General features: G+C 54.5%; 2 protein-coding genes across 2 annotated transcripts; one reads left to right on the top strand and one right to left on the bottom strand.

Moving 5' to 3' along the window:
• The first annotated feature begins 714 nt into the window (after nt 1-714).
• Nucleotides 715-4,723, top strand: LOC119092047 (protein inscuteable homolog). The gene is made up of 6 exons (XM_037215008.1): nt 715-745; nt 1,078-1,249; nt 1,573-1,745; nt 2,672-2,965; nt 3,479-3,597; nt 4,315-4,723. Exons 1-6 carry the CDS (start codon nt 737-739, stop codon nt 4,331-4,333), a joined length of 786 nt encoding a protein of 261 aa, XP_037070903.1. The 5' UTR covers nt 715-736; the 3' UTR covers nt 4,334-4,723.
• A 305-nt stretch (nt 4,724-5,028) lies between these two features.
• LOC119091837 (ribonucleoside-diphosphate reductase large subunit-like) lies at nt 5,029-17,199 on the bottom strand. The gene is given in 16 exon segments (XM_037214733.1): nt 5,029-5,475; nt 6,216-6,533; nt 7,064-7,159; nt 7,647-7,859; nt 8,529-8,750; nt 9,367-9,516; nt 9,918-10,119; nt 10,971-11,173; nt 11,175-11,213; nt 11,571-11,796; nt 12,113-12,315; nt 13,307-13,467; nt 14,257-14,434; nt 15,653-15,741; nt 15,953-16,020; nt 16,989-17,199. Coding segments are annotated over 15 exon segments (2,442 nt in total). The 5' UTR covers nt 15,996-16,020; nt 16,989-17,199; the 3' UTR covers nt 5,029-5,376.
• Between the last annotated feature and the right edge of the window lie 9,375 nt (nt 17,200-26,574).

Raw genomic sequence — 26,574 nt, 5'->3', positions numbered from 1 at the left:
CGGCTGGAAACACTAACCCCGCTTCACTGTCCTGTGCCCCCAGACGGCTGGAGACACTAACCCTGTCACACCGTCCTGCGCCCCCAGGCGGCTGGAGACACTAACCCTGTCACACCGTCCTGCGCCCCCAGGCGGCTGGAGACACTAACCCTGTCACACCGTCCTGCGCCCCCAGGCGGCTGGAGACACTAACCCTGTCACACTGTCCTGTGCCCCCAGACGGCTGGAGACGCTGCCGGCTAGCGAGCTGCGCTGTGAGGTGGAGCGGCTGGTGGCGCGCGCCGACCGACTGAGCGCCGCCTACCGGCCGCCGCTGGCCGCCGCCCGCTGCCGCCAGCTGCGCCCGCTGCTGGCGGCCGACCCGGAGCCGGCGGCCAGCGCCGTGGCAGCGGCCGGCGCCGAGCTGCTGGCCGCCGCCGGGCCGCCGCAGCTGGTGGCCGCCGTCACGGCGCTCGGCGGCGCCATCACGCAGCGCGTGGACCGCATGCTGACCCAGCAGCTACGCCTGCTCACCGAGGCGCTGCGGCCGCCGCACGTGCTGAGCTGCGCGCGCGCCGCACTGGCGGCCGTGACGTCGGTTGGCGCGCAGGGCTGCCACCTGAGCGGCCTCTTCTGCCGGCTGGGCGGCGTGCGCCAGCTGCTGCAGCTCGCCACGGACGCGCACTTCGCGCCGCTGCGGCTGCACGTGCTGCGCGCCCTCTCGGCCGTCTGCTGCGCCGTGCCGTGCGTCCGTGCCATGGAGGAGGTGCGTGCTGGGGACATGTTGAACGGAGGGCGTGCAGAACTCCTGGGCCCGTGCCGACACCGAGACTGAGATGTTTACTGGCTTGAGCTTCGTGTTTCACCGCGGGGGAGTGCGGTTGACCTTCTTCTAGCTGGGATATGACCTATGTTTTGTCCGCCAAAGGACGGGGCCTACTTACCCCGTGTTGTGTGCCCGCTGCAGAAGGGCGAGGTAGATCTCGGTCATTAACTGCCTCATGAGAGCTGGGTTGATTTCCCTTGTCCATCATATGCATTTGTTGTCTCATTGACCACGTCTGTTGCCTGCTCTGTCACCTCTGCGTTCCGCTGCAGGAGGGCGGGGTTGACCTTGTCTGCCAGCTGCTCTGTGACCCATCGCTGCCGGTGGGGGTGCGGCACGAGGCTGCTGCGGTATTGGCGCAGATGACAGCACCCTGGCTGACCGCTAATCACAAGGTCCACGGACTCACGTGCCACCTGCCGGGCGTCGTACAAGCGCTCACAGGTGAAGTATGAGCTGCAGTCATTCACTGGCACAATAGATTCTTCTGGACAGGCTAGTGCGGTCCAGCTGCAGACACATGGCGCTGGTTCAGAGTGGCCGTAAAGCAGCCTTTTTATATTGAAATGTACACAAAAGCCAGACACCAACGCACATGTTTTAACAGGCAAATAGCAGTTTTAAGCGTGCTGACGAATATGCGTATGTTGTAAGCTGATGTAAGCTCGTAAAATCATTGATAGGCCTCTTCCTTCGCAAGCCCGACCGCGCACCTGCGACAAACATGGCCGACGAGACAGCCGATACTGACCGAGCGCCTGCGGCAGACATGGCCGAGGAGGCAGCCGGTGAGGAGGTGCTGCTGCTGTCGGCCGCCGGCCTGGCCAACCTGACCTTCATCGAGCGCCAAGTCCTGCCGCAGCTGACGTCTCGCAGCTCGCCGGAGAAGCTCGTCGCGGCTGCCGAACGATTCCCCAACAACGTCTTCATCCTGGATCAGGTGCAGCGCCGGGCAGGGGCCAGTCGAGCAGCCGGGCTACGGCGTGACGTGCGGACCGTGAGACATTCTCACCGACACGTTCAGCAGCCACTGGTCTGCAGTCACAAGAATCCATGTTTTACGGAGGAGGTGGTAGATGGGAAGGTGTCATGCCAATGTTTTGGATGGGAACGTGCCATGAAGGTGCCGTGCCATGAGAGATTGAGTGGCGGCAGGGGCCGTCTTCTGTTGGATTTGTAACCTCCCGGGCCAATGAGCTACTGGAGCCTGCTGGTGCGCAGCCGTGCGGTTCAGCAGCCGCGCCTGCGTCCCCTCGTCTGCTCGTGTTTCCCTGCTGTATCACTACCTGTCCGCTGACCGCGCCTGCGTCTCCTCGTCTACTCGTGCCCCCCGCTGTGTCGCTACCTGTCCGCACGTCACGCCTGCGTCCCCTCATTCGCTCGTGCTCCCTCTCGGTGCCGTTGCCTGACCGCGGGCTGCGCCTGCGTCTCCTTGTCCGCTCGTGCGCCCCCGCTGTGCCGCTCCCTGTCCGTACACCACGCCTGCGTCTCCCCACTGGCTCGTGCTCCCCCGCAGTACCGTTGCCTGCCCGCGGGCTGCGCCTGCGTCTCCTTGTCCGCTCGTGCGCCCCGCTGTGCCGCTCCCTGTCCGTACACCACGCCTGCGTCTCCCCACTGGCTCGTGCTCCCCCGCAGTACCGTTGCCTGCCCGCGGGCTGCGCCTGCGTCTCCTTGTCCGCTCGTGCGCCCCCGCTGTGCCGCTCCCTGTCCGCACGCCACGCCTGTGTCTCCTCATTCGCTCGTGCTCCCCCGCGGTGCCGTTGCCTGCCCGCGGGCTGCGCCTGCGTCTCCTTGTCCGCTCGTGCTCCCCCGCTGTGCCGCTCCCTGTCCGCGCGCCGCCCACTCAGGGGCCTCCTCCTGCGTCAGGTGGCCACCGTGCTGGCCAACGCAGCGAGCGGCGGCGACAGCAGACTGCGGCGGCTGGCCGTGCCGGCTCTGGTGCAATACCTGCAGGTGACGGCCGACCAGCGGTGGCCGGACAGCACGCAGGCCGCCTACCGCCGACTCCAGCAGAAGACGGCTGTGGCGCTCACACGGCTGTGCGTCGACCGGCGCACGGCCTGCCACCTGGTGTCAGCTGGCGCAACTACCCGGCTGGAGCGGCTCTGCCGTGAGCCGGAGCTACGCGGCAGAGACGACGGCGTGCTCGTGGCGTGTCTGGTACGCCAGGGCGTGGTGATAGTCGTCTGGTTTGTCGGGGCGTAATGATAGACAGGCGTGATGATGTCTGTCTGGTGTGACGGGCGTGCTGATGGTCGTCTGGGATGTCGGGCGTGATTATGGCCGCTTGGTATCTTGGCATTTGCCGATGACCATCTGGCGTGTCGGGATGTTTTATCGGCGTTTCTGGTAAGTTGGGTGCTTTATGCTTCTTTCAGGTAAGTCGGAGTGTTTTCGCGGCGTCTCTGGTGTGTTGGGGTTTGATGCTCTCGTAGCGGGTGCGTATTACCTGGAAATTGCGGTGCAGGAATCTGAAACTCGCTCATGCGAAAGAGCGTGATTGATCGATCCGAGGAAAAAGGATTAGTAGCGGGAGGATAACGTGTCCAGTAGTCCGCCCAGAGCACTTCCTTGTGCAGGAAATACAGCAGTGCCACCTGCTGGCCACAGGGGAGTGGGTGTCTCCCCACGAGCTGGGCACCACATCAGTATGCCCATGGCTGTGTGTTTCAGACGTCTCTGCGACGGATTCTGAGCTTCTGCCCGGAGGAGAGGGCGCAGAAGGCGTGCGACCTCGTGCAACCCAAGCTGATGGAGGTGTTTATGCACCTGTCGTCGGAGGGCGACAGCGAGTAAGCGGATTAGTCCTGCCAGCCGTGCCAGTGGTCGGGGTGACGTAACCGGCCGACTGGCGGTGCGCGGACGGTGGCGGGCGCCGCCCACAGAGGAACTTCTGCGGCACTGGCAGACCAGCTGGCTCGCTGCTGCCGGCTACTCCCTGTTACTGCCGAGGGCTTATGCGACTCTCGTTGCGGAAGCGAGGACGATATTGCAACCGGCCAGTGGCGGCGTCCGCCAGCCTGGTTCCGATCTGTTTGCATCGCTCAGCACAGGGCATCCATACCGCTTTGGTCAGATCTGTTGCTGCAGACGTTGCGCTCCGGTGTCTCCATGATGAATCGGGTTTTAGGGCGCGCCGACTTCTGGGGTCATTTTGTGCCCATAACAGCTAAGTAGCCACCGAGACGTATAAATGGCTGTAAACCTCACGGTTCCCAAAGATGAAAACAGCTGTCCGGTGCCAAACAAGCGAGAACCGTCACCAATAAGGTCTGAAAAGGTAAGACCTGACGCATTTCGTCCGAAGTAAAGTGCCCGCTCTTCGTTGAAACGTGGGCAAGAGTGAACAACACGGCGAACCCTAAGTAGCGCGTCACAACGAGAACATTTAGGCCGTTCTCCACCGCACAAAAGGTAGCGATATGTTGCGTGCGTGTGGCCAGTTCATAATCTGGTGTCTCCATGAAAGCACGCCTCTGCTGACCGGCCCTGCCGTGGCTCGTTTACAGAGACGAGAAGCGGCGGTGACGGAGGATGGCGGGATGGCGGCCGGCTCCGGAGGGGGCCAGTAAGGCCCGGTCCCGCGGGGCCAGTAAGGCCCGGTCCCGCGGGGCCAGTAAGGCCTGGTCCCGCGGCGCCGGCGACCAGCGGGTGAACCGTCACCAACTACGCGAGGAGAGCCGACATCAGCGACGAGACACCGCACCAGGGAAGTGACGTCAGTGCCGAGGGAACGCCCCAGAGGTGACGTTAGTGATGACGGAACGCGCCAGAGATAACGTCAGTGACGAAGGGTCACGCCAGTGAAGACGTCCCGGGAAGTCGGGACACTGTTACCGTCCGCGAACACTTGGCCGTGCGGGTGCTCTCGTGGTGCCGGGGCGTGTCGTTTCAAAACTGAGGACCAATATATGCGTGTTGTGCAGGTGAAGCGGTGCTTTGGACGGGTCTTAGCCAGGGGCTTACATCACCAGACTTCCGCCAATATGGACCAGCTGCGCCCACACGACGTACCGCATGTCTGGAAATACCACGGCCGGATCGATGTGCAACCACACAGTTTTATCCTGTTCGCAGATTCATGCCCCTGTATCTCCTACTAGCTCAGAGCTCGTTGTCGTAAGGTCAGGCGCCGCTTACAACGGAACAGCGAGGCCGCCATCATCACTTGAGCTCGCAGACCAATGCACGTGCTTGAAGCAATGTATTTCAGTGACGCACAGCGGGTGAACAAGCAACACCATGTACTTGAATGGAGAACGCGGGGAGCGGACTAGGAAGCACATTGCCAGGCATGTCTCACTGACTTGGCCTTCTCGGCACCACTCACTGGGGACACCGCTGACAAGCTTCACATCAAGGTCTCACGAAAGCTTCACATAAACGTCTCACGGAAGCATCACAAGGGCGACAGCAAACCTGCACACGCAAACAGCTGGCGGCATTTCACATTTCATCAGGTGGGCTGTCCGTGGCGCCGCGCGCCGCGTGGAGCCCAGGCGCCTGGGGAGGAGTGGCCCTGCCGCCTCGGGGGAGCGCGCGGGGCGGGGCGAGCCGGTCGCTGGCTCGAGCTACGAACCGCACATCAGGCAGTCGTCGCGGTTCTGCAGCGAGCACGACATGGCGGCCAGGTTGTACGCCTCCTCTTCGCTCTTCTCCGGCGACTTTGTCTGAGGAGGCAGGCGGCTTTAACGACCAGTTGAGCTCCCCAGGAAGACACATACAGTCAAAGCCCCATGTTTTGATCACGCACGAAAACGTCCCTGACATCCATGCACCTAAAACCAAACCCACTTTCGATCACTTTTCGTTATTCATGTGGTTCCTCCCCAAATGGACAGAGACCCGACACATGCTCGTCGACACACTACCTGTCGCGGAGACAACGAATTATTTGCCGAAAGCGGATCTGAGCATGGCCCACGACTGCGCATACGAAAAGCGGTGAACGCCCTCCAAAATGAGTCATGCCCGCCCCCCCCCCCCCCCCCCCCCCCCCCGATGCGATACTTCGTTGTCATGCTGTCATGCTGCCAGAAGCGATCAAGACGGTCTCCGCTGTACGCGAAGTGGATCTCCCGATGCCACCCGAGGGGAACGGCTCGCGCAAGGATATATAAGGATAAATACGGCCCGGGAACGGCTCGTGACGTGATATCCGTTACACGTGCACCGATCTTTTCCTCCACAAAGCCGAAGTGCAACATACAGCTTGACCGCGTCGCCGCACGTGCCGACCAAGAGGGCGCCAACGTTTGATGATGTTGAGCTCGGCCGCGGACGTGCTTCCAATGCCACCTATACGCGTTCCCACCCGATCCGTTGTGTGCTATCCTGGGGCTCCACCCTCCCTGCAGTTGGATGGTGCGGACTGAGCTCGCCTCCAGGGTTCCTATTGCGGCCCGCCCACCTTCTCTGCGGGAGTCTCGCTGTCGACGGGCGCCTTCTGCGTCTGCGTCAGTCGCGTCTTGTCCACGGTGAACTGGATGGCCGACGCGGCCGCCTTGGTGCGCAGGTAGTACATGCCCGTCTTCAGGCCCAGCTTCCACGCGTAGAAGTGCATGGAGGTGAGCTTGCCGAAGTTGGGGCTGGCGATGTGCACGTTGAGGCTCTGCGACTGGTCGATGAACGCGCCGCGGTCGGCCGCCATCTTGATCACCACCTTCTGAGACAGCTCCCACACCGTCTTGTACAGGTTTTTCAGCTCCTGCGGGATGCCCTCGATCGCCTGCCGGGGAGGTCTGGCTGAGATGGTCCGTCGCGCGGCAGGGAGCGCGACAGAGCGGACTTCCGAACGGTCGGAACCGCAGATAGCGAAAAAGTATCAAGGCAATCCACAAGCTCAGGCATACAATAATAATTCGTTGCAACAAGTGCATAATTATATTACGTTGCAGTACGTATAAGATTACATAACGTTTCAGTAGTTATACAATTAATTACGTTGCTGTAGGTAAACAATTATAATACATTGCAACATTGGTACATGCTACCTGCTGTCCCTTGTCCGCAACGGCGAGTGTTGGTAGTCGAAGCGCTGTTGCAGGCGACGATGAATTCTTCTAAATCACTGACCATTATTATCTTTAATCTTGAGAACCATTGAGCAAATTACTCTTTTTCGCCCACCTTGACGTCATTCCACCGCATGCACCTTCCTCAGTCACTGGATCATTTGTTGCCAGCCTTTCTCAGTTTGTCTTCAGCTTGTCCTATACGTGGGTCCCGCTCTGGGTCACCAAGCGTCGGATCACTGACCTGCACGGACCCGCCGGCCGCGATCATCTGGTTCTTCATGTCCTCGTCCCAGAGGTTCATCTCTGTCAGGTCACGCATCAGGTGATGGTTCACGATCTGGAGCAGGACGGCCCAGTGAAGAGGCCGCACATACTCGGCGATGCGAGGTGAAGGGGTGAGGTGAGGTGAGGTGAGGTGAGGTGGGGTGGTGAGTTGAGGTGAGGTGAGGTAGACGAGGTAAGGTGGGTGAGGCGAGGTGAGGTGGATGAGGCGAGGTGCGGTGGGTGAGGTGAGGGGGAGAGGTGGGGGAGGTGAGGTGAGATAGGGTGAAGTGGTGAGATGGGACGGGATAAGGCGAGGTGAGGTGAGGGAGAGGTGAGGTGGGGTAAGGTGAGGTGAAGCAGCGCACACATGAGCTCTGCTGGCGGCGGAGGGAAGAAGGGAGCGAGGGCGGGGGAAGCGTGCATTATCTCGGTAAATTTCGGCGAGCTTTTAACAGCAGAATCCTGAGAACCCCATCTCCACCAAACCTGAACAATCCAAATCCCACCAGATCCCGACGGCAAACTTGCCAGCATGGAGCGGCGCGGCCGCGGTCACGCACCTGGAACTCGCCGGAGAGGACGCGCCTGCTGTAGATGTTGCTGGTGTACGCCTCGATCGACTCGTTGTTGCCCAGGATTTGGGCGGTGGAGGCGGTCGGCATCGGCGCCAGCAGCAGCGAGTTGCGCACGCCGTGCTGCGCGATGCGCGCCTTCAGCGACGACCAGTCCCAGAGCGACGTCGGTGTCACCTTCCACATGTCGTACTGCAGGATCTGCCGGTCCACTGGACAGGTCAGCATGGATTCCCGCCGGCGATGTCGCCGCAGCGGGCGCGGACGTCGTGCTTTCGTTACCAACAATGACGCTGCGGTTGGATAGACGCAACCACGAATCGCTCTCATAACATGTTCCCGACAAGACTTCCCTGATCTTTGACATGTTATTGCAGAAGGTAAAACATTAATCCCTCGTACGTACACGCACAATACAAGTTACAGTTGCCCTCATTATGGGTTTGGCCGTACACTTCAAACATGACAAACACTGTGCATACGACGCTGGGCTACCAGATCCGGTAAAAAGGAACGAGATGCATTTCCAACGTGTTGTGAGCACATGACTACTCGATGGGGCCCTGCATCACGAACCCATGGGTATAATGTCGATTAAAAACAAAACAAAACGAGATACGCAGAGATAAGTCGTCGCACAGTGCTCGGCGGAATTTTTCTTCTTCCGACACGATTCTCTCCATCCAGGTATACATCAGTATATATTTAGGTTACTACGAAATGATACGTGCTATAAATGACAGATCGCTGTCCGGTTCAAGACGCAACAACGCGTCAGTGCAAGAGCATGAGGATCGGTTCACCTCAACTCTGCTCAGGCGGAGTGTCGCCGTCCACGGCGGCCGGCGGTGCCGGGCGGGCCGCACTCACCCCTCTGCTGACCGGCGAGCCCGGGTACGTCTCGTAGGGGCCCAGCCGCTCGGCCAGCTCACACGACGCCTCCAGCGCGCCGTAGTAGATGGTCTCGAAGATCTGCCGGTTGAGCATCTCGGCCTTCTCCGAGTCGAACGGGTACCGCATGAGGATGAAGGCGTCGGCCAGGCCCTGGACGCCGATGCCGATCGGCCGGTGACGCATGTTGGAGCGCCGAGCCTGGCGGACCGAGAGGGCAAGCTGTGACCGGCTGCTGGCCGAAACACGTGGCGGAGGGCAGCAACGCGGCTGATGTGGACACGGCAAACTGACGGTACACGCGGCTGATGTGGACATGGGCAAACGGCCGGCACACGCGGCTGATGTGGACACGGCAAACTGGCGGTACACGCGGCTGATGTGGACATGGACAAACGGGTGGTACACGCGACTGACGAGGACACGGGCAGACGGGCGATACATGCGCTGATATGGACGCGGCAAACGGGCGGTACAAGGGGCCCAAACGAGACGGACAGGGCGGCCGGCCCTTGCACGCTGGTCAGATGGCGCCGCGCGGCCTGAGCTGCATCAGGAGCCGACAGGTGAGCACGCGATCAGTTAGACGGCAGCGAACTGCCACGGCTGTTCAACTCGTGGAAACTGACACTGGAGAACAGGGACATAACCGAGAAACCAACGCCATATACTCGGAATCAGCGCCGAAGGAGCAGGCGACTTCCTTCGGGCGGACATAGGCGCCGCGACAACTGTCACACGGCCCCGGCACCGTTCCAGCGCCAGACGACCGGCGCCGCCGCAGGGTGCTGTCGACGACTGCGGCACGCGCCCTCACCTCCGGCACCGGGTAGAAGTTGATGTCGATGATCTTGTTGAGGTTGCGCGTCACCACCTTGGCCACCTCCTTCAGCTTCTCGAAGTTGTACGTCTTGTCGTCGGTGACGAAGCGGTTCAGAGCGATGGATGCCAGGTTGCAGACCGCCACCTGCGGCGCGCGGAATGAGACCGCGATGAGGTGGCCGATCAGCGCAGAAGTCAACTATGTGAGACTAAACCCGAACTAGCGACCCGACCTGGGTGCGGCGCCGCAGACCATGGGAGCTGCACAACCAATGGACGATGGTGTCTAGAGCGTTTGCGCGCAGATGATGTCTAGAGCATTTGAGCGCAGATAGTGATGATGTTTAGGGCATTTGGGCGCAACGGCTCATCTATTTGTCCCGTATAACCAAGCATTCGAAACGCCATATGTCACACAATCAACCATAGCAGAGAAGCAGTTTCGCTTCGTCTTTACACATCCGAGCAGAGCATCGGCTGAATTCCGCCCTCGGACGGCTGGGCGTCAAATTCTGCCACTGACACCGCGCCAGGACCCGTCCTGACCTCGTCGGGTGCAGAGTACTCGACGATCTCGGTGCAGAGGTTGCTGCACTTGATGGTGCCCAGGTTCTGCTGGTTGGACTTGCCGTTGCAGGCGTCCTTGTACAGCATGTAGGGCGTACCAGTCTCCACCTGGGACTGAATGATGGCCGCCCACAGATCCTGCGCGCGCACCTGCTTCCGGAAGCGCCCCTCGGCCTCGTACCTGGCGGGCGGCCGCAACAGGTCAGCCGCGCCACGCATGAACGGAGCGCAAGATAACACAACCACATACATATGGGAGCAGGGCGGCGAAACAAAACCGCGCGGACGGGGAACAGCGCAGCACAGTACGACTACGGCAATCAAAGGTTGTCATTCAGAGCATTGAATGACGGACACCAACCAAGGGACGTGGCCAATTGTCGAATACACGCATTTAATGAGTCTTGGGTTATTTTGGAGCGCAGCTTAGCTTTATAGACTATGTTCATTGAAAATATCAGGACTATCGAAGACGCGTACAAAACATTAGTTACTGATTGTCGCACGCCATAGTTTTTAACAGTCCTAAAAATACTGGCAATTACAGGCCATCACAGCCCCAACGCCAAGAAAACAAGCCCGCTTAAACATCAAAGTCTCCCCTGATGCAAGATTAAACACTACCCAATATGTGCAGTTGTCCCACCATGACCAACACAACTGAGAATTACCGCAGCGATCTTTTCAGTTTAGGATATCACAAGTTCCCTCTGCACCATTCTAAATGTTTTCCCTGGAACTTCCTGCGAGTCAAGGGCGAGAGCATGGTTTAAAAAAGAGAACGCGACATACACTGATACGCTCTTTTTATGGACGCCAACATTGGTCATATCAGCGTCCAGGGACCACGGCGCAACCGGGATTTGGCCCCGTGCTCTCACGTGGGAGTCCAACGCTCTAACCTTCCGGCAATTCCAGGTTTTACAACAGACATGAGCTCCGATCCCACATTCCCCCTGCAACACACTTGGCCACACTTGGAAAAGGGCAACATCTACATTAATGTTGTGAACAGGGAGAGCACCAGCTTACTTGGTGTACAGCTTCTCGAACTCGTCGCCCCAGCAGTCGGACATGCCGGGACAGTCGTGCGGGCACATGAGGCTCCACACGCCGTCCGACTCGACGCGCTTCATGAACAGGTCTGGGATCCACAGGCCGTAGAACAGATCCCGGGCGCGGTTCTCCTCCTTGCCAGTGTTCTTCCGCATGTCCAGGAAGTCGAAGATGTCCTGCGTGCCACGGCTCCAGGTAGATGGCGAACGCGCCGGGACGCTGCGGGTGGACGTGTGACGGTCTGGGGTCGGCCTGTGCTCTGGCGGTGCACGGCACAGACCAGGCCTGTCACTGGCGGTGCAAGTCGCCGAAAATCCCAGACCCTTCCACACTGAACATGACCCAACACAAAGCGCCGTTCCACAAGCGCGCTTTCACGCGACTGGATACGGCTTGCCAAGATGTAACGTAGGTGTCCAAATACGACGCAGCGCAAGACGACGTGCGGCGGTCGCGCGGCGGCTGCCGCATCTGTGCCGCGCTGAGGCATCGCTGCCCATCACCGCGCAGCCCGAAGTAATGACTAGCACAGCGGAACACAGGCCCGAGCGAGGCGCACCCCAGCGCGTGTCGCACCTTGTTGCCGCCCTGGTCGACGTAGCGGGCGGTGTTGTTGTAGACGCGCAGCATTGGCACCAGGCCGTTGCTGGTGCCGTTGGTGCCGCTGATGTAGCTGCCCTGGGCGCGGATGCAGTGCACGTTGAGGCCGATGCCGCCGGCTGACTTCGAGATGAGGGCGCACTGCTTCAGCGTGTCGTAGATGCCCTCGATCGAATCATCGGCCATGGTCAGCAGGAAGCAGCTGCCGGAGACAGCGGAACGGCGGTTAGACGGTCGCCGCCGGCGTGGTGCGAGATCCGACGAGCGGAACAAGCCTGCACCAACGCTGACGTCATGGCATATACGTGCAAACGCCCATAAGGCGTTGGAAACCATGGAGCAGAATGCAGCACAAAGTCCAGCCTTCAAAGGCAGCTGCAGTCGCTGATAAATGTCACATCAGATCACGATAACACATGATAAATGCCGCAATAAACATCCCATCAAATTCAAACGCCGTATGACGGTAGCATTTCCTAGCATGCACACTGCAACAGCAGGGCTGAAAGGGTCGGCACCTGGAGAGCTGGGGGCGTCTTGTGGCCGCGTTGAACAGCGTGGGCGACGCATGCGTGAACCACTTCTCCGACAGCAGGTTGTACGTCTCGATGGCAGACTCGATGTCGGAGCCGTGGATGCCGACGGCCACGCGCATCAGCATGTGCTGTGGCCTCTCCACCACCTTGCCGCCGATCTTCAGCAGGTACGAGCGCTCCAAAGTCTGGGAAGCAGCCGTGAGCGGTGAGACACAGAGATCAATTGCAGTGTGAACGCGCCCCGACGTCTGCCCAGCGACACCTGACAAGCGCTCCTGCCTGAATGAATGCTCGTTGCGACTCCGCACTCGACTTGCTTAGCGCGGTCACTATGCATGACTCTTGCTATCTTAGCCAATTTTAATTACATTGAATTAATCATTCTAATAGAATGATTTCAATTGTATTTCGATTATAAGCGCTTGTGATACACTTAACAGTTAACTTATATTGTTCAAATAGATTGCCGGCGTCGCCAATCACAAACAATCACTACGCTCGAATGAATTTCGTACTAAATGCACCTTATTCCTAGCAAATTTTCCAAATACTTACTGGTCAGATTATACTGCCACGATACACCATTTAGTTAGCTTCCGTGGACACAACCACCATTACTCCCCTCGCCAATCACTCATGAATCCACCTTTGGCAGTTCACATGCATCACATTACACGGGATATCAATGTGATAGCATTGATACGAAAGCGTTGTGACTCATTCCAGGCAAGATTGGCCCGGTACAGGAGGAGCGGCGCACAGCACGTTCTCCAAAAGCTGATTGCAATTTGTGTTAACACACCATCCCCAGAAGGTGGAATCGGAATCTCCGGAATCCGGAATGTTATGAAACACCTGGATTCGCCCTTGGGTAATCGGGTTGCAATTTGACAGTGCATGCACATAATGCTCACGAGGTCACCACGCTTTAAAACGTGGACCACGACCACGTGACCACGCACCACCTTTCGTGGAAATAGGAATCTGATCGTGAAAAATCTTTTCCAATGTTCGGTTTTAACTACTCTTCGGGAGTTGTGACGAGATCCGACGGCATACGTCTTTTTAACCAATATGACTGGTAACAATTGCCATGATAACAGAGAACGCCATGCCAGGTATAAGGTCAACGGTCACGGTAAACATACAAGAACATTTGATAAAATGATTACAAACCTTGAATCCGAAATAGTTGTACGTGTAGTCCCGATCATAGATGATGTGAGAATTCAGCATGTCAGCGTTCTCCATGATGATGTTGTAGTGCTCGTCAGAGATCATGGGCGTCTTCAAGCCGGAGTGTTCACTGGTCATGTTGTACAGGTCCTCAACCACCTCTGAAAAAGGGATGTGCATATGACACTTCAGAAACGGCCGTCGAGATCCCGCAACTGTCATGCGTCCGGACTTAGCTTGGGCGCTGGTCGTTCACGTTTCGCACATCTAGTGAATGAAACCTAATGCCTGAAGATGTGCGGGTGTCAGCTGTCGCGGATGGGGCTACCTTGTAGACAAATCTTGACCTTATTGTCAAGGAGATGAACAAATGCCATTGTGTGGTGTGCCACCTTCATCTGCGTTGTTTGTTAATCCTCCGAGGCCTTTGCATGTACATCGACGTGAGGGCCCGGAAATCAACCTTGTGGAAGCTCCTTAATGCAAATATTCCACGTATCTAAATTCATGTTCTGCAGCAACGCTTATATCAGGCCTTATGTAAGGTAGGAATTTGGCGGCCGGTATCTATGAGATGACTTCACGACTTATTGTGATTTACCAGGGACACACACAATGTGCAATAAATTTCAAAAGTTCTCCGTAGCTTTGTAAATGTCTCCCTTTTTGCAAACAAGATAAGGACGAGTGAACGGCCGCTTCCGTAGTTGCATGTTGTTCACATTCCATGGACTTCCCCTCGTTCTAGGACACATTATTTGAGCACATCCGTTCACAACCATTTGGGGAAATTGGAAGGGGATTTCTGGGATCCATCACCGGCGACCGTTAAATGCACGCTACAGACCAGTGCCCTAATCGTGGGCCATTGCTTCCTACTTCTGAAGTACCGCAGCACGCGCACCGCCGGACGTGCTCCCCGTCTCACTGCCACCCCACGGCGCACGTACCGCTGAATGTCTTCTTGGTCTCCTTGTGGAGGTTGGCGACGGCGATGCGGGCCGCGAGAATGGCGTAGTCCGGGTGTTTCGTGGTCATGGTGGCCGCCGTCTCCGCGGCCAGGTTGTCCAGTTCTACAGTCGTCACTCCCGGGTACAGCCCACTTATCACCTTCAGCGTGATTGCAGGCTGCGGGAAAGCATACATGTGCAATTAGTCTGATGTCGCAAGATTCTTTGCAGATGGGGACTAACTTGTGTTACAGTTTGTTGTGTCACTACTTTCAGCCTTCGGGAAACATTTAACTGTTGAAAGTGACTGACCTCGCACCGATAAGTCGCTACATTTGTGCGGCCGTGCTACCGCATCAGTATTCTAGAACAGTGTGCAAGATGTTAATATGCCATGTTCCCACAATCCCGGCTCTCCAGCGTAATCCGCACCCAAATCGTTGGCGCCAGTCCGTTACCCTCCGACCACGACACCAGACATCTGACCAGACGGCCCACTTGTTAAGCCTGGGGTGCTTAGGTGTTGGAGTGGCCGCCGCCTGGTTCGATCCTGATTGGCTGATTTTCGGCACAGGAAGGTGCAACAGGCAGCAAAACCCAACTTGGGCATAACAGCATGAACAAATAGACATCCTTGCAACCCAAGTGCCCAAATATTGAAACACTAGCACATTATCATTTCCTTGAAAAGATTCTAATGCAATTCACAAAACACCTGAACACCAGTTTTTATCCGTGCTTGTGTTTTCACTTATAACATATTGTCTGTCCATTTAGGGGGGGGGGGGCAAACTATCAAGTACATGCACAAATGCACCCAAGAGATGAACTTTGATGGTCGGTAGTGACAACTGTTTGAGGATTGTTTACATAACATAGGCTCTAAACTTGTTTGCTTCAAGTTGTCATTCATTGTACTTCTATATGGCATGATGTCCTGAAAGCACTGTGCTAGGACAGATGTATGTGAAATAAACACAGATACAGAAGTGAAGGGGAAGATGTAATCAGTGATGCCCGACTTACATGACTGGTCAGATCATACATCTTTGTTGATTTTAAAGCATTTATGCTCAAGTAGATAGAGCCATTTCATTCACTATGCATCACTTGTGAATTACTGGTGTGCAAGTCAATGAATCTAAAATCCTGGGTGTCAAGTTGACAGAAAATTAATAGGTGCACATTTCCTTAGATTAAGCACATGCCAAACATTGACAACACCAAGGAGTATATCAACATATCACTGGTTTCTTGTGATGTTGCCATATTAAAGCCTGCAGGACAAGGTCACATGACATGCAATTGAAAGTAACTGGCAGATTCATTCTTGAAAAAAATCCAGTGATAATAAGAAGTACATGTACTCTGACCATAAATCTTAGCATTCACTTACAGGGTCAACATAATTCATGTTCAAATTGTAGCAGAGCTTGTTGATGCGATTGGTTATCTTGTCAAACATGACATTCTCCCTCCTCCCATCTGAAAAACAGGGGATGATTTAGGTTTAAGGGTGCATCGCTATTGTGGTAATTTCACGTTGAAAAGTGGCAATACATTGAAGCATCCACTCACAATCTAGATGTCTTTAATTAAACAATTATATGACAGCAAGCTCTGAGTTTGTGGTGGACATACTGTAAACATGAATATTTACATAAGGGTTGCAGATGTAATGCTGATGAGATCTTACCTCTCTTGATGACATACATCTTGGAATACATGATATCCTTCATAAGTGATCCTTCCCCGGTCAACTGCCTGAAAAAATATAATACAAATATATAAAAGGCAATACACATCACACAGGTAAACACAATGGGTTGCTTGGCAGCTAAAACATCCGCAAAATAAAATGCACAAACAATGCTTATCAGAATGGCCCTATGCCATCAGTACAATCACATCACAGTAATTTGTCACCTCTGCAACCCCAATCAGTTCAGTGGACAAGAAAGTTTTGGGAGTACAGCCTTTGGGACAAAAGGGACTTAACATGAGCTCTCACTTAGCAAAGCCTGCTACTGCATAAGTCTGACTGCAGTGTGAAGCACTGAGTAGGCTGATGCCTGGTGATATGAAAGGTCCAACCAGATCAGTGTAGATGTGAGTGTTGTGTGCAGGTTAAATGTGCTGCCCACCAGTACCTTTTCTAGCTGTGTCTTTGCCAGCAAACTGTGCAATTCCTCTCAGTGTTTCATCACATAGCACACAAATAACTAGATAAAAAATGGACTTGACATAAAACCATTAAGTCATTAAGCACAAATCTGGCAGCACCTGCTCATTAGGGAAGGAAAATCAGCCTAAAAGAATGCATATTAAACTCCCATAGGCAACAATCCTGATTAATGACATATTTATACATCATCCCCAGAAACCAAGGCACTTATAGGGTGAATTATTTGAAGGAGAAAGATAGGCACTTACATTCTGTAAGCATATTTATTTTCACCTACCAAGATACCAATATTCTATGATACCAATCATTGGAACAAAAATATATAGGGTAAATTATACATATAGGGTGGTTTAGACGCGAACATTAATGATACCATCATAAGTACATTGCATAAATAACGTGACGCGCAGTATCATTTTCCACCCGTAATCACTGAAACAGAAGAGCCATGCAAATATCACACACTCTTTACACTTGCATTCAACATACCTGAACGTCTGTTGCCGTCTCACGTGCTGCTAGTGCAAACGGTCAAGTACCCACTTACCGCGAAATACCTACGAGGAGTACTTGAACTCGGCGCAACTCTCGAACCAGATAATGCGGTAGAAAAGTGTCTCGGGATTTACAAGTGAGTGGGCCCCTTCAGATCGCCAACCACTTCAACCGAAGGCCCCACACACACAGGAACAAAATGCGCGGGAACGATCCTTCGCAGGCAGGAACAATGAACGATCTAACCGCGCCACTACAACCAGAACAACGGAATGCAGTAAGGCGGGTACAAATTGCGCGCGAAATGCTTTATAGTGAGGATAGTGATGGTGTAGATCGCTTTAGCTCCTACGAATAGCCCACACAAAAGCCTTTTTTAAACTCAGGATGATAAGAACGACAAAAGTATGCTTTTTATCACAAATTTTTGTATTTTCTTCAAATCCCGGGACCACTTCAAGGATTTTACAAGTTAATCGAAATAACGGAGATCGAGCGCAGGAAATACTGCAGTGGGATACTAAAATAAGCTTGATTGACCTGTTTTGTACTTGGTTGTTTTAGAAGATAACGTAGCGCCACCAAACGAAAGGGCGCGCAGATGTTCGAAGGATGCTTGCAGAACTGGACGCATTTGTACAAAATGCCGTGAACAGAAAAGCACGAACCTTTCGCTTGCAAAGCGTAATTCATATATCCGGGAACTAAAGGTACAAGACATCAACATACTTGCTGGCCTCACCCCCGACCTGACAGTTTGGGCACCCGTGGGTCCCGAAGGCCGGTTGGGGGTCACATAAGGTGCCAAGGCGTCGAATACCATTCAGGGGGCCCTAAGCGCCGATTGGAGACTCCCTGAGCTGATGAGGGACTCTGCCGGCCAGGCACCTCCAGTACCGAACACTTGGCTTCGTGTCGGTCTGGGCCTGAGGGCCCATTTCTCAAACAGAGCAAATACCGGGACAGGTGGTTTACATTCGTACGGACCACTAGGTCAACGAGGTTCCCCTGCGTCGGCCTGGTGCCCACAGTGCCTAACAGCGGACCCTAGGCGAGGGGCGCGAGTCGACCAAGGCAGTGTGTGAGGCGGCCTCTTGCACCGATTGAGAACCTCTTGGGACTACGCGCACCTCTTTTTTGCCCAGAGATCAACTACACTTAATGGTTGGCTCCGTGTTGGTCTGCGCCCTGAGGGCGCATTTCCCAACCAAGAAAAGACCGCGGCCCGCGCTTTGTATTGGCCTGGGTCACTGAGATAATGAGGGCTCCTGTGTCGTCAGGAGCTGCCTTTCCCTGTCAGCTGCCGTCAGGAGCTGCCTTACCCTGTCAGCTGTCTTCAGGAGCTCCTAACTATAGTGTCTTACCAATGCATAATAATCCCTCTAAGGACCTCCGGATGGACCAGGAGACCCTGTCAGAATGGCAGTCAGTAGACACCAGGCCGCGCTGGTACGGAGTGACCTTTCAGCCTTTGACCGCGAACGAAAATGCGGCCCATAGTGTATCCAAGTGTAACATGGTGGATGTAATAGAATTTGACGGAAAAGAATAAAGTAGATGATTAATAAAGCCGATCTAAATGTGGCGAAAACAAATAAAAAGGCATAACCCATGCTTCCATCAGAGCGTCCATCGTTTTGCATCATTGACTAATAAATCAAATTACATAAAAATGTGTTGATCCTACGTACTCGTCCTCATGGGAGCAAGAACAGCGATGGCCAAGGCTGCAGTTTCTGTAAAACCGAACCACTTCGACCGCTGCAGGTAATACCAGGCGGCGAAGGACGGGCGAGCGAGAACCACCGTCGGTAATGATGCTCCCGAAAGTCTGTCAAAGCTCGTTTCGCACCGTTTCTCGATAAGTCTGAGTTGATTTCATGAAGCGTTTGAAGATGCCTCCTTCAGATGAGTCATCAGTTTCGCCCGTCCGTTGGCCACCACCCAGTGTTAGCCGCGCTGCCAATCCTGCGGGACCTACGGAGACCGCAACGTGCCGCTGGGTGCCAACCCAACGCCGGGCGTTTTGTCTCCAAGCATTGTAAACGCTTGTGTTGAAAACTATGTTACGTTATTTTTGTTACTAATCCTTTCTGACTGCAGATTCAAAGTTTGCAGAAGAACTTGGGCTGGCCATGTTTGTACAAATTTTGGCCCCATCTTTATTCGTAATCTTCGTTAACTGAGCCATCAATTTCTCTGTAGGGCTCAGTAAAAATATTTGATAAAGCCTCTTAGTTATATCGGTGAAGGAAAATATCCTCTGAATCGTGGTAAAGTGAACATTGCTGACGACTTCATCGGGTCACATTACTAGGTGAAATCAAATCATTAGGATCGCATCGTTCAAAGCTGTTGCGATGTTAGTTGAACTTCAAAAGACCGATATTCCTCTAACGTGGCCGAGTACATTCATTGGCTTCCGTGCCTGGATTTCGAAGCCAGATTAGGAGGTGATTGTATCATTACGTGCCTGCAGCCTGTGGATATAAGACCATTTCTGAGGTGAAAAGCAAAAACTAAGATGGAATCGTAATACACGTACTAGAATACCACATTCTTAGTTCCCCAGCTACAACTACTATTCTTGCACGCTCCCCGTCAATGGCCATCACGTGCTATCACCACTTTCAGGCCATCTGTTTCCAGTCGGTTTAGAACGTGAGCAGGTGAGCCCTGCATTTGTGTGCGCTTTTTGCCCATTGCGCAGCTTACATCATTTTGTGTATAAATACATTTAATGTTAGCGCCATGATATAATATTTTCTGTACCCGTTACCGGGCTCCATGAATTGCAGTTTGCGACAATTTTGATGAATTTGACTGATTAATAGCTTTGGTGTGACCAGGTTTCAATTTGAAATGTTTCAGCCAGGCTCGGCCGGGGGACGTCCACGCTGTCCACCCTTCCTGCCAGGGTCAGAGGCAGGCGACACTATAGAGCCCCAGCCGCTGAGAGCGTCATAAAGCCCTTATAGTGACGACGACGGCCGGGCAGCAGAAATTATTTTTCTAAATGTTTCCAGAGCCGAGCAAAAAATGTAAAAAAAACGGTAGAACTGAGTAAATCGAAAATTTAAGTAACTTTTCTGGTAAGTGCCATCCGTTTTATACCATGGGGAAATTTTGAAGTTCAAGCAAACCACTGCGCTGGCAGAAATTAGTCTCGAGTCAAAGTCCAAATTAGAATTTGATAGATCCCTCATAACTTTTTTAGGTGGACAGACTTGACAAATATTGCAGAAGTGTCCCGTTTTGTGTTTCTTGGCATTTGCCGGTTTTGCTTAATACTTACGCATCCTATGAACCTAACGTAGCAGTATCAGTATCAGCTGTAGCGTATCAGTATCAGCATCAATATATTGAAAGCCATCCACATGGTGCCTGTTACTGTTTCATGTCATACAGGTGCAATATGAAAAGGCATACACAAAAGGTATACAAAAATGATACAAATAATAGTCAAAGAGCTAAAACAGGCATATCAACGCACGTTGTGCCGGATCAGATCAGTTCTCAGTGGTTAAAATCACGTTGCATGTGGCGGTCGTAAGCGCGCTCAGTGTTGTGACGTGGCAGACGCACGATGGCAAGCCGCTCCAGGCTGCTGCGGCTGGACGTGAGAGCGCCCTCTGCACGGTGGCCAGCCGGCATATACGCCGTAGCGGAATGGCTTTCATGGAGCTTTCCGACAGTGACTGACCAGATTGCCGGGAACAAATTCCCGAGCATTGCCCCTGTGTGACTGGCTGTATTCTCTGCTTCATTGCCAGCCAGACACCTTCGTAATACGCTATATATCTTTCGCCACTTTTTCGTTGACATCTAGCCCCCGTGAGAAAGATTTTGTTAACGAACCTGAGGAAACAGTCTGAAGTTTTCGTGGCTATAGCGTCATTTCATCATCACGGATCACTGGATAATCTTTAAGAGCTTAAAAATGTCTTCCACTAGACAGGCAAGTGTTTTCAACCCGTTCTACAGGTAAAAACATGATTAAAATGCGCCCTGCTTCAAGTTCGTTGCGTTGTAGTAACATGTCACTTACCTATCTTTGCGGAAGAGACCCAATCTCATAATTTTTCCATTCTTTTCAAGCTCGCAACATGCTTATTCTAGGTCGCACAGACCTGCGTTTACACGAGGAAAAAAATTGCACGAGGAGTTTGTATAGCAATCATCTTTTACAGGAGCGCCAGATATTGAACACATGATTCCCCGTCTATTTCTTTTCATTCAAGTGTCATAATGATTTTGTGACTTCGTTCCTCCCATCAACGACTGGTGTCGCCGCGCTACCCCGAAAAGGGTAATGGGTCTCATTTGTGTTCAACGGAGTGGATCGGACTGAGATCAAAAATGAAGAAAAGGTCACCACACGTTTGCCTGAGAACTCCCGTTCTTTTACACAATCGGCTTGTGAAACAAATAACATAAAAGTGTTGAGCTGGCGCGTTCGCAATTTTAGGAGAAGAGCAGCTATGGCTGGGTTGCAGTTTCCGTAAAACCGGACGGCGTTGACTGCTGCGGATAACGCTAGGCGGCGGCACCGGGCGCTTGGGAATGACCGCCGTAAAATAATGGTTCCGAACGCGTCATAAACGAACACGTTAAACGCGTTGGAGACCTGGAAAAAGTGTACTAAGTAAGCCTGTGATTCTTGAGCAGCGTGTGGTTGGGATGTCTTTATCAGCATCATAACAAATAGCCTGATGAATTATTATATCATTCTTCCATAAAGAAACAAAACACTTCTGGAAACGAGCGTCCAAAGCCTTAAGGTAGTTGAGGGAAAAAACATCGAATATCACCTTGCGAAACTCTTGCCACTGCCCATGCAAACGTGTTTTATACACTGATACGTTATATGGCCAACGGGTCAAACTGACAACATGCACTATACTGAGAAGAATCTACAAAAAAACGGCAATATTTTTTTTCGCCGGCATGGGGCAACGGACGCTGTTCCACGTTGGGAGGGAGGGAGATGACGCCATTTGGATTATTTATTTTCAGTCACAGCCCACAGCGACCATGTAAAATTTCCAGAAGGTTGCGGGTGTCAGCCCCGGCCCCCATCTCCGGTCTCCGCGCACCCATGCCTCAAAGTGCTGCAGCGCAAGGCGCACGAGGACTTTGCAAAGCAATGATCAATAACGAGAACGCCACTAATTAAACGCACGATTTCTTGCAGATTGTTTTAGTGTCTTCTTTATTGTGTTACAATCTCGCCCCCCCCCCCCCCGATCAAAAATTGTTGGTGCCGCCCCAGCAGATGACGAGAAACTCACTGAGTCTTGAGCGATTTGGGATTTCCGATGGCCGCCGGTTCGTGCGCTGAGGAAGATTCTGATGCCTGAAAATCCCAAATGCCCGGTGTGTTTGGGGTGAATGGAGTTACCGGTCATTTGACTTTCAATTTGACCTGAAATCTGGAGCTTGTGAGGTTATGGATTTTTGAGGGACACTAATTTTTGCGTTGAAAAGATTCTGATGCTTGAAAATCCAAAATCGGCTGGTGACTTTTGGGTGACCTGGAGCTTTACGTCACTTGGCCTTGCGTTCGACCTTGAAGCTGGACTTTGAGAAATAAGGATCTTTCAACGGCGCTATTTTGGGTGCCAAAGCAGTGGTATGCTTACATGCGAAATGACCGGTAACTTTTGAGTTATATGGAGCTCCACTCACTTTATCTTGAATTTGATCTTGAAGCTAGACCTTATGCGGTCAGGACTTTCCCACGGATGCTAATCTATGTACTGATAAATATTCTGCAACCTAAAAATCCCAAATCGGCCAGCAATTTTTGGGTGATATGAGTTTACCTTCATCCGATCTTGAATTTGACCTCCAAGGTGACAAAAAATGAAAACAGGATACAGATTCGGCGTGCTCGTGCCGCAATTGACCATCACGGACATTTCACTGAGCTCGAAACTTTCCTTTCACGGACGTCCAAACGAGGGGTGCTCTTATCGACTACAACGGGTGCCAGATCACGTACCGTCAAGTCTGAGATTTCGATGAAATTTGATATCAGCAGCATCTGCAGGAAAATCTAGGGCAGACTCCTGACATAACTTCAGCGGTTATGGGGCTACTTATTCCACTGACGTCATGAATCCTGCTCAATTAAACGACTCCTACGCACCTGGTGGTGGCGGTACAGCTCTCAAACCAACATTACGGGCAACCGGTGACGTTACGGGACCACGTGACTTAGCTGTCAAATCGCCGGATGGCCCTTCCTCCCTGCCTGAGTTGTAGAGTTTGAATGCACAATGTTTGACTTGATCCGGCGTAGGTACAACTGGGCAGAATTGGGGGTTGGGCTTGTTGTGAGGAGATCGGGCCCCGCTCTTTTATCCAATTGATATGAAGTTCACGTCGGTGCATGGCAAGGAACGAGTTCCACGGGGTCGCTATTGTCCGCAGTGCAGGTCGTGTCGTGATGCGTATCTAGTCAAGCCTGCGGTGACGAGCGGTGCCTTGACCAGCGGTCAGGACGCTGCTACCGCCTGGCCGTCTGTCGCTGGGCCGTTGGTCACCCAATCACGTGCCGTCAGTCTGTCCTGCCTCCCGCGGCAGAAACACCCCATTTCTCAGAGGCACCGGCAGTGACAGAGAAACCGCGGCGACGCCGGTCCGATCCGGGTGATTGCTGATTCTGCGTGCGGCCCGCTAACGCGCGCTGCCTGTCGCCAGGCGGACGGCGACAGCGACGTCCTAACGACGGACGGCGACAGTGATGTCTGACAGACGGACGGCGACAGCGACGTCTGACGGACGGATGGCGACGGTGATGTCTGACTGACGGTCGGCGACAGCGACGTCTGACGGACGGATGGCGATGGTGATGTCTGACTGACGGACGGCGACAGCGACGTCTGACCGACGTATGGCGGCAGTGATGTCCGACCGACGGACGTCGACAGTGACGTTCGACCGGCCGTGAACACCGACTCGTCTGTCCCGCCCGGGCCAGCGCGACGGTCTAACCCAACACCCGGGCCAGCGCGACGGTCTAACCCAACGCCCGGGCCAGCGCGACGGTCTAACCCAACACCCGGGCCAGCGCGACGGTTTAACCCAACACCCGGGCCAGCGCGACGGCCTAACCCAACACCCGGGCCAGCGCGACGGCCTAACCCAACACCCGGGCCAGCGCGACGGCCTAACCCAACACCTGGGCCAGCGCAACGGTCCAACCCAACACCCGGGCCAGCGCGACGGTCTAACTCAACACCCGGGCCGGCGCAACTGTCTGTCTCAACGGAATCAGCGCAGCGGTCTGTCTCACGTGTTGACCCGGGCCGGCGCAGCGATCTGTCCCACCCGGCCAGCGCAGCGATCTGTCCCACCCGGCCAGCGCAGCGATCTGTCCCACCCGGCCAGCGCAGCGATCTGTCCCACCCGGCCAGCGCAGCGATCTGTCCCACCCGGCCGGCGCAGCGATCTGTCCCACCCGGCCGGCGCAGCGATCTGTCCCACCCGGCCGGCGCAGCGATCTGTCCCACCCGGCCAGCGCAGCGATCTGTCCCACCCGGCCGGCGCAGCGATCTGTCCCACCCGGCCGGCGCAGCGATCTGTCCCACCCGGCCGGCGCAGCGATCTGTCCCACCCGGCCGGCGCAGCGATCTGTCCCACCCTGCCAGCGCAGCGATCTGTCCCACCCTGCCAGCGCAGCGATCTGTCCCACCCGGCCAGCGCAGCGATCTGTCCCACCCGGCCGGCGCAGCGATCTGTCCCACCCGGCCGGCGCAGCGATCTGTCCCACCCGCCGGCGCAGCGATCTGTCCCACCCTGCCAGCGCAGCGATCTGTCCCACCCGGCCAGCGCAGCGATCTGTCCCACCCGGCCAGCGCAGCGATCTGTCCCACCCGGCCGGCGCAGCGATCTGTCCCACCCGGCCGGCGCAGCGATCTGTCCCACCCGGCCGGCGCAGCGATCTGTCCCACCCGGCCGGCGCAGCGATCTGTCCCACCCGGCCGGCGCAGCGATCTGTCCCACCTGGCCGGCGCAGCGATCTGTCCCACCCGGCCAGCGCAGCGTTCTGTCCCAACAGCTGGGCCAGCGCAGCGTTCTGTCTCGAGAGAGCCGGCGCATCGGTCTGTCCCTATACCCGGGCCAGCGTTCTCCCCCAAACAGAGCCAGCGCAGCGGTCTGTCCCAATAGAGCCAGCGGATCCTGGTGCTGGGCTACCGTAGCCATGCTTCATTACCCTTACGCGTCCTATCCTGCCTGTCCCAAACCTCAACAGGCCCTTCGCGGGACATTGACAGGTCGGTGGGTTCAATATTCTGGTCCCTTACAATCCAGAGCAGCCAGCATAATGTCGTCAGATACAGCGCACCGCACGGCACCGCACGGTGCAGATCTGCACACTGCGCGCCGGCCCCAGACGGCAGCGGTGCATAATGCGTCCGGACGTGCCCTCGAACGGGCTGTAACGGTACGGCACGTGCCCCGAGCGCGGCGCGACGTGCTCCCCACTGAAGTACTTCCCGACCGGCTCGAGGTCAGCGGATGGGGCAGAGATACTCCCCCCTCCCACTGGCGCGGACCTCGGCACATGGCCGCGCAGGACGGGTGATGGTCTTCTGGTGTCTCAGCGTCCAGTACACAGGCTCGAAAGGCGCACTTTCTCTTAACAGGCCGCAGTATCAGGCGACGCGAGATCGCTGTCAGTCACTGCCACTCGCAAGAGCTGGCGTTGCCTGCGCTTGAGGCTCCGTTTCACCAGGCCACTATGCACATAATGGCGTGCCTGACGGGGTCGGTCGGGCCCGTCTGCCCCGCAGCGGATGAAACGATACCGAGCGGCTGGTCAGACGGGGGTGGCAGCCGACCCCCAGGCGCCCGGCTTCCTAGTAACAGTGCCGTCCGTCCGCTCAGGCAAACATGAGCGCTCGGCTGCAGGCTACTTGCCCCATATATGCGCGCACATCATCACTGGGGTCGTCGAGCCAGGCACAGGGTGGCACGGGAAGGGGCGGGCGAATCCGGCTGAAGAAGGTACGGAGAACGTCTGTTTGCAATGCGTGCACCGCGTGCGTCTAAAATATACGTGTTGTCGTTATTTGACATGCACACCATGGTAGGTAAAATATACGTTTTGCCGCCATTTGACATGCACACCATGGTAGGTAAAATATACGTTTTGCCGCCATTTGACATGCACACCATGGTAGGTAAAATATGCGTTTTGTCGTCATTTGGCATGCACACCATGGTAGGTAAAATATACTTTTTGTCGTCATTTGACATGCACACCATGGTAGGTAAAATATACGTTTTGTCGTCATTTGACATGCACACTATGGTAGGTAAAATATACTTTTTGTCGTCATTTGACATGCACACCATGGTAGGTTAAATGTACGTTTTGTCGTCATTTGACATGCACACTATGGTAGGTAAAATATACTTTTTGTCGTCATTTGACATGCACACCATGGTAGGTAAAATATACTTTTTGTCGCCATTTGACATGCACACCATGGTAGGTAAAATATACGTTTTGTCGTCATTTGACATGCACATCATGGTAGGTAAAATATACTTTTTGTCGTCATTTGACATGCACACCATGGTAGGTAAAATATACGTTTTGTCGTCATTTGACATGCACACCATGG

This window comes from Pollicipes pollicipes, unplaced genomic scaffold, assembly GCF_011947565.3.
Source record: "Pollicipes pollicipes isolate AB1234 unplaced genomic scaffold, Ppol_2.1 Scaffold_3447;HRSCAF=4054_pilon_pilon_pilon, whole genome shotgun sequence".
In the NCBI taxonomy this organism is placed as follows: domain Eukaryota; kingdom Metazoa; phylum Arthropoda; class Thecostraca; order Pollicipedomorpha; family Pollicipedidae; genus Pollicipes; species Pollicipes pollicipes.
Note: the sequence above shows the minus strand (reverse complement) of the source record. Positions and strands in the feature narration are given on the sequence as shown.